This window comes from Etheostoma cragini, chromosome 2 (assembly GCF_013103735.1).
Source record: "Etheostoma cragini isolate CJK2018 chromosome 2, CSU_Ecrag_1.0, whole genome shotgun sequence".
NCBI classification, from domain to species: Eukaryota; Metazoa; Chordata; class Actinopteri; order Perciformes; family Percidae; genus Etheostoma; species Etheostoma cragini.
The window spans coordinates 18,787,055-18,794,554 of NC_048408.1; the positions used below are offsets into that span (position 1 = coordinate 18,787,055).

At 40.9% G+C, this 7,500-nt stretch overlaps 1 protein-coding gene across 1 annotated transcript; it reads left to right on the plus strand.

Annotated features, from left to right (window-relative positions):
• Positions 1-4,534: 4,534 nt before the first annotated feature.
• mchr1a (melanin-concentrating hormone receptor 1a) lies at positions 4,535-7,054 on the plus strand. Its single transcript, XM_034896999.1, has 2 exons — positions 4,535-4,644; positions 5,983-7,054. The coding sequence occupies exons 1-2, from the start codon at positions 4,587-4,589 to the stop codon at positions 7,002-7,004; spliced, it is 1,080 nt and encodes a 359-aa protein (XP_034752890.1). The 5' UTR covers positions 4,535-4,586; the 3' UTR covers positions 7,005-7,054.
• Positions 7,055-7,500: the final 446 nt, after the last annotated feature.

Sequence of the window (7,500 nt, forward strand, 5' to 3'; positions counted from 1 at the left end):
TATATATTTATAAAAACATAGTATATATATAAAAACCTAGTTTACATAATCTTACTGCAAGATCCATTCATTAGCTGCTCTGGAACTTTTGGAAGCAATTGAGTCATCCACCCAGAGAAAATACTTTCCAGGACCGTTGTGCATGATCAGAAAGTGAATCATTGCCACACCTGAGGAGGGTGATAATGTAAAAAAAAACAATGAGATAAAAAATAAAAAATAAATAAAAATGTTTACCTGGAGGAGTTTTTGTTGAGAAAAATCTCTCAGGTTTGTTGATGTAGGATGGCCAAAAAGGGAAAAGGGCAACTTAAATGACTCTGGTCTAAGATGATTCCTGAAAACTCCCAAAGCACCATACAGAATGTCACAGACTTTCAACTTTAATATGAACCTTTGGGTGTTGGAGATGATTCACACAAAGAAAAGAACATGAACTGTGAAACATTACAATTCAATCATACAAATTTAGAAGGTCTAATCCACTTTATCCCTTCTCCCCAAGGTTTACTTGAGTGCACATAATGATTCATAAAACACATACTATGCAGGGTAATAATTTGCTATCACAGAAAAACAATTAACAACAAGTGGACACAAACACCAAATATAGATAACAGTTTCTTCCCATTAAATGCAGGAGGTTTACAAATTCCGGCTGTACTTCACAGGAGACACTGAAAACATTAGGTAGGCTACATGTATTTTCATCAAGTTGCATCATAAGAAGCAGTGAGACCCAGTGATGTCAGAGTTCGAATGAAAATGTCTTACTTGTATTCTGCCATCGCACAAAAGTGACACCTTTAACAAAATGTTAAAGGATTAATAATCAAGCTGTCAGACTGACACTGATGGACAAACACACCAGAAGTAAATGTAGTAATGAAATAGCAGACGAACAACGTTTAACATTTCTGAGATCTATTCAGTAGACTAGCTGGTCTCAGGTCAGTGGTGTAGGTCAATTTTGGGGCATAACTAAGGTAGCCTACATACTAGAAACAAATAAGATACAGCCACTGAGTTGACGTCAACTACTGGCTTTGTTGAGATTCACCTGTTTTCAGCAGCAGTTTCAAATTGTGAGATTTGCAAAGGAAAGGGATGTCAATGGGACTTTGAAGGTCTATGTATGCCTATTTTACCCATCAAACTATCGTTATTAAACTATGACAAATAAACTCGGTTTTGCATTCTATCACCATTAATTAGCCTATTGTGGGTCAGGTAAATAAGCCTTCTTTTCGTCATTCAAATTTTCCTTCGACACACATCGGAGCTCTATCTGGACTGAATGATAGATTGTTTCACCAGCCATGAGTAGGCTAAAGGCTGTTCTATGCTTCTGCGTCGAATGAACGACGCACCCCCGCAGACCCCTCTGCGTCTACGCCGGAGCCTGACGTGCACCTCTTAAAAAAAAGATGTAACTACATGTCGCAGCTTGGTAGCGTTGCATTCACCCCCTGACTCATTTCCTGGTTCTTCTTCTCCATAAACAACATAAAATTAAGGAGAGGTATAACTTTTCCTGCTAAATATAGCCTATCTCACCTTGGTCAGAAAGCACAGGTTATTGTTTCTCTCACTATAACTCGTGGTTGCCGCCACTCTCTCACTTCTCCCTCCACCACACACATTCCTCTCTTTGACGATTCACTCCCTGCTTCAGATGTGCAGAAGTCTACATCCTTGACATTCCCCTTCTGGGACTGCTCTGGTGCTGCAGTAACTGCAACAGTAATATTATGGATAATATCTATTATCCATTTCCTTCCGCTATCTTCGTGTTGGTATTTTAAACTCTGGTGAATTTACAAGGACTATTATTGACTGTTCCTCAGAGCTCTGCAGGGTAAATTGAGACAGCTTGCTTGACTATAAGTTTTCTTTTGCACAACTATTTTATAGAGCCTCTGTGTGGTGCATGAAGTTTGTGATTTGTTTAAAGAAATGCCAATAAACCAGAGCACGTCTTCTCCCATCCCTGAATGCTGCTATGTGGACTAGCCAGACCCTCCTTCACTCCGCAGCTTGTAGATGTTCTGGCAAAGCAGGATAAGGTGTGCAGTAAACACTTCTGCAGTTTACTTCAACGAAAAACACACAAGAGAGGATCAGTAAATGCTGATACAAGCTTCCTAGAGAAGTCTCACTGAAGGTTTATGACCAATACACTGGCAGAGTTTAAAGTCGCAACACAGATGATGCATCTGAGTGTTTGGTGTGTTCATATGCTGGTGCTGCAGTGAAGCATTTTTTAAATTTTATTTGGTTGTACATTTTTGCAAGGTTAAAGCGCTATTGATCACCCCGAAAACCAGAGTGTATTTTACCAGTGTTTCTGACTGTGGTGCTTTCCTCACCTTTTGTTTTGCTCTCAAGGGACAGGAGGAGCAGTGTGGCTGTCAGAGAGGATTAAATCATTAACCATGTCTGTGACTCAATCAATAAATGCCTGAAATGGATTTGGATGCATTTCCTCCCCCCTGTATAAAACCAACTTCAGAGCAGTGTGGCAGCGACAGGAGTTTGCATCATTCAAATAACAGTGGAGCATAATGGATAGGTAGACCTACCACTCTGAACCTTCAGTCTTTTCTTGAACCAACTTCGTTAAGTAGGTCCATTTTTGACATTACAGAAGTCTCTCGTTAGCCTCTTATACGCTACTTGATCGCAAAGTGACGCATGCGCAACTCAAATCTGCATGCTCCTCACATTGGGCAGTGACAACTTGAAAACCATAGACAGTTAGTGGTAACAGCTGCCAAGGCTGTTACCACTGGTAACACACTCCTAAAACTTCACCGAGTCAGCTTTTCCAAACATCCACTTCCCTCACCTGCTATCTGTGATCACTGCCCTTTCCATAGGGACCTTACACACTGGGTAATGACTACTAATGATGGTTCTTTTCCAATACACACAAGTCATAAATAGCAGCCATATTACTCTAAACAATGTGAGATCAAGCTTTCCTGTGTTAATGGCTATCCTTGTCACCCATCATTTGTGCATACCATTTTTTCTCATCCAATAACTCCTCTGTTATTTGTCCATTGCCACACTTCCAACCCCCCACAGTGTGTTGTGTGCAATAATGTCACCACAGTATAGCACATTACTTCAATGTATCCCCTCTTGTCCTCTTCTACTTTTCTTTCCAGACATTTTTTATATTGCTTTTCCTTTACTGACAAGAGCTTTACTGCTCTTTATTATTTTCAGCTTTCTTCCTTTGATTCTTCATCTGTGCCAACTTTACTGCATATTGGAATGTGATAACCTTTCCTTCCTCTCCATCTTCTACACTTCTGTTTTTTTTGTTAATACCCCACTCTTCTAGGGGATAGGTAGGCAATCAATATTCTGATCAAATTTTAGCCAGCTTGACTGGCACCTTTAGCGCAGTTGCAGCTCTACTGAGAGCGTCACAGACTCAGAGTCAAGATGCTCTCACAGGCTTTTTATCAATATATGAACAACCTTATTGTCACTGATGGCACAGAGCAGTGTGTGCTTACAGAAAAACACACTGCTTGTGCTGTAAATGATTTCCCCTTTATCTGCTGCATTTCCGATTCTTTTTTTAATATCTCACACCACCAGTAGGCCACACTGGGATTCCCTCCACAATTAGCCTACAACACTTAAGTCTCACTTCTTCGCCACATTTTCCATATTCATACTCGCCCCCACAACTAGCACATCTTTTCTTGCCTTTGAGATTCCATCCAAATACCTGGCAGTTATAGCATCTCATTGGCTTAGGCATAAACTCCCTTACTCTGTACTTCATTACTCCAAAGACTATGCAAGATATAGGCAGCAGTGGATGCCAGTGGACAAGTTTAACTGGTTTTCATCTGTGCTATAGCTGTGGAGGTGTGCTACTCTATTGCACATGCATGAGGCAATATTTCACTATTCAAACACCCTTCTTCAGGGAGTGTGAAACATGTTTAAAATGCATGATGTTACTAATACTGTTGCAGTGGACGCAAGCATTAATTAATCCTAGTTTCCTTTCTGTTTGCAACAGATTGCAAATTAGGATAGGCCTACTAATGTTCCAGTGGAGGTTTAGCGCATGGACGCATATAAACACACACACACACACACACACACACACACACACACACACACACACACACACACACACACACACACACACACACACACACACACACACACACACACACACACACACACACACACACACACACACACACACACACAGAACACACGTACACACAGAACACACATACATATTCCCTCACTCTCTCTTCTAGGGGATAGGTAGGCAATCAATATTCTGATCGAATTTTAGCCAGCTTGACTGACACCTTTAGCGCAGTTGCAGCTCTATGAGAGCGTCACAGACTCCGAGTCAAGATGCTCTCACAGGCTCTTTATCATTATACAGTTGAACGACATTTTCGTCACTGACGGCACAGAGAAGTGCATGCTTACAGAATAACACACTGCTTGTGCTGGATTTCATTTTTTAAAACAGGATTTACCCTGATGCAATTTACTTGGGAAGAATTCAGGCACTTGCTGTTTTGTTTAGGCTACCCATGGATTTCTTAAACGATAGTATTTTTTTCCTCGGAGACACTAATTCAACAACAACAGGTAGGTTGCACATAACCGATAGGCTTGATTTGGTCTAAGTTGTGCAGCCTGGCTTGCCGCGTTTCAGGAGTAATTCAGATAGATGCGCTTTCACGGCAATTTCCTTCAACAGACCGCAAGGACGATCACAGATTTACTGATGCACAAATGGGGAATACGCATTGTTCATATTTTATACAAAGTGAGCAGCAGCTTTCTGTGAAAGTATGAGAACGTGAAACACAGTATTTGTAAAAAAAAAGAAAAAGAAAAAAGAAAGAAGCTGTAATGAAACGATCTGAATGCATAATTACCTTAAACACATATGTTTTAGGGTAATTACGCATTCAGATCGTACCTTTACCGACGACTGCTCTGAATTGAACCGTCATCACACCATTCAAGGATTGGGCAAATTATTTGCACAAATTAACAGCTGTAGCCTAGTCTTTGCCTCAAAAGTGAGCAGAATGTGAACTCAGGAAATTTACCCTGAAGATCAATTTTCTACAACGCAATATGTTGCGTAAATATATCGTTTCTCCCTCTCTCTCATGGGCTAAAATATACATTTCCTAAGTCATGTTTATTTCCACTGCTCGCTTTTAATGTACAACTGCTCGTTTGCAGTGACTCGTTGAATGGTTTCAGTTAAGCAAAGTAGGCTAATTTGTAAATGTATATTTTTAGACTATAATTTATTTCTGCCATGACTTTTATTTATTTTATTTTATTTTTTTACAGATGCCAAGTTTCCTTCTTTACATATTGGACGCTTTACTCCCTCGTTTATATGGACATATAAAAGAAAGACACTGAAGAAATTGGACTCTAAACTTTAGAAACCATAAAGATAGTTAGGTGATAAATTCCATGCACACTGTAAACATGAATGTAACAGAGGATAGTCATCAGTTATTCCTCCCCAGCAAAATATAAAGTCAAAAACCATTGGAGTGTCCTTTCCCTGTTGTTACATCAATGAATCATTTGTGTTATGTTACTGTTAAAGTCACTGACTGGGTTTGGTAATAATTGTTTTAGCATTAGATATTTTCTGCCCCAATCATCATCTGGCTTTGCTTTGTGCTGTGTTGGAAGAGCCAACAAACATGCGCATCTACAGAAAATTCCAGTATCCTAAAGTCAATGGAGAGAAGATTTACAAGTGCTCTATGAAGTATGTGACAATAGGTGTGCTCATGTAAAAATCCCCCAACAAACTAGTATTGTTACTATTGGTAATATACTATTGTGACTTCATCATGACTGTATTGAACACTGTCCATACTGATTCAATGTAAGATTTCACATCATACACCATGATTTATACATGCTCCCTTCTCTTCTTGTCTCCAGCTGTAGATGGGGCTCTTCACTGCAGTGCCATGCTCCCTGTCATCTTTGGCATCATCTGCTTTCTGGGTATCATGGGGAACTGTATTGTCATCTACACCATAATGAAAAAGACCAAGTGCCGTGCCAAGCAAACTGTTCCAGACATATTCATCTTAAATTTGTCAATTGTTGATCTCCTGTTCCTCCTTGGTATGCCATTCCTCATCCACCAGCTGCTGGGCAACGGCACCTGGCACTTTGGAGCCGAAATGTGTACAGTCATCACTGCGCTTGACTCCAATAGCCAGATTGTCAGTACTTACATCCTCACTGCAATGACCCTCGACCGTTACTTGGCTACAGTCCATCCCATCCGCTTCAACTACATCCGCACCCCTTGTGTCGCAGCACTGGTCATTGGCCTGATGTGGGGTCTGTCCCTACTCACCATAGTCCCTGTGTGGATGTATTCAGGCCTGATGCCTCTACCTGATGGCCTAGTGGCCTGTGCTCTCCTTCTGCCTGATGCAGTCACTGACATATACTGGTTTACACTTTACCAATTCTTCTTGGCCTTTGCTATACCTTTGGCCATCATCTGCCTGGTGTTTTTCAAAATCCTCCAGCACATGTCCACTAGCGTTGCACCACTGCCTCCATGGAGTTTGAGGGTGCGCACCAGAAAGGTGACCCGGATGGCAGTTGCTATTTGCCTGGCTTTTTTCATCTGTTGGGCCCCATATTACATCCTTCAGCTGATCCATTTAGGGGTGCAGAAGCCAAGCGTAGCTTTCTCCTATGCCTACAACATAGCCATTAGCATGGGATATGCTAACAGTTGCATCAACCCATTCCTCTACATTATCCTCAGTGAGACTTTCAAGAGGCAGTTTCTCAGGGCTGTACGCCCAGTTAATAGAAAGTTCCGTGTGAACCCGAGCACCACAGGTGGTGGCAGTCTGAGTGTGAGAATGGTACCTGAAGGGGCTCAGCAGGAGCTAGCCTCTCGGGAGATGAGACCATCCAACATGGCCCCACAATGAAGAATCCAAACAACTTGCAATTGTGGATCTGTACAGCTTGTTAGCACTCTGAGTGGAACATTACCACCAAGAACTCATCAGCCCCCCCCCCATTGAAATCTTCTCTTAAATGTGTTTAAATGCTATTTAATAAACAACCATTGAACAAGCAGAACAAAAAATTGAATATAAGAGCTAATCTCAGTTATATCTCCAGAGTCAGGCTGTCCTGGACTCTCTTAAATATTAATATTATTTTTTAACCGGTATGCTAATTGGGGCTTCATTTACTCAAGCAAAATATATATATATATTTGTCAACTGCATAGAATTCTGTCAATAAAAAATAAGGTTAATTTACTGTACGCATACCGATCATGCTCACTGCGGTGCATAGTCTTGCCCCCCCCACCAAAAGCCCATGCTGAGCCAGGAGAAACCATGCACATGTTGGCCTACATACTGTAATTTCTGCACATTAACTCTCAATCAATCATTTTATTTTAACATTATGATT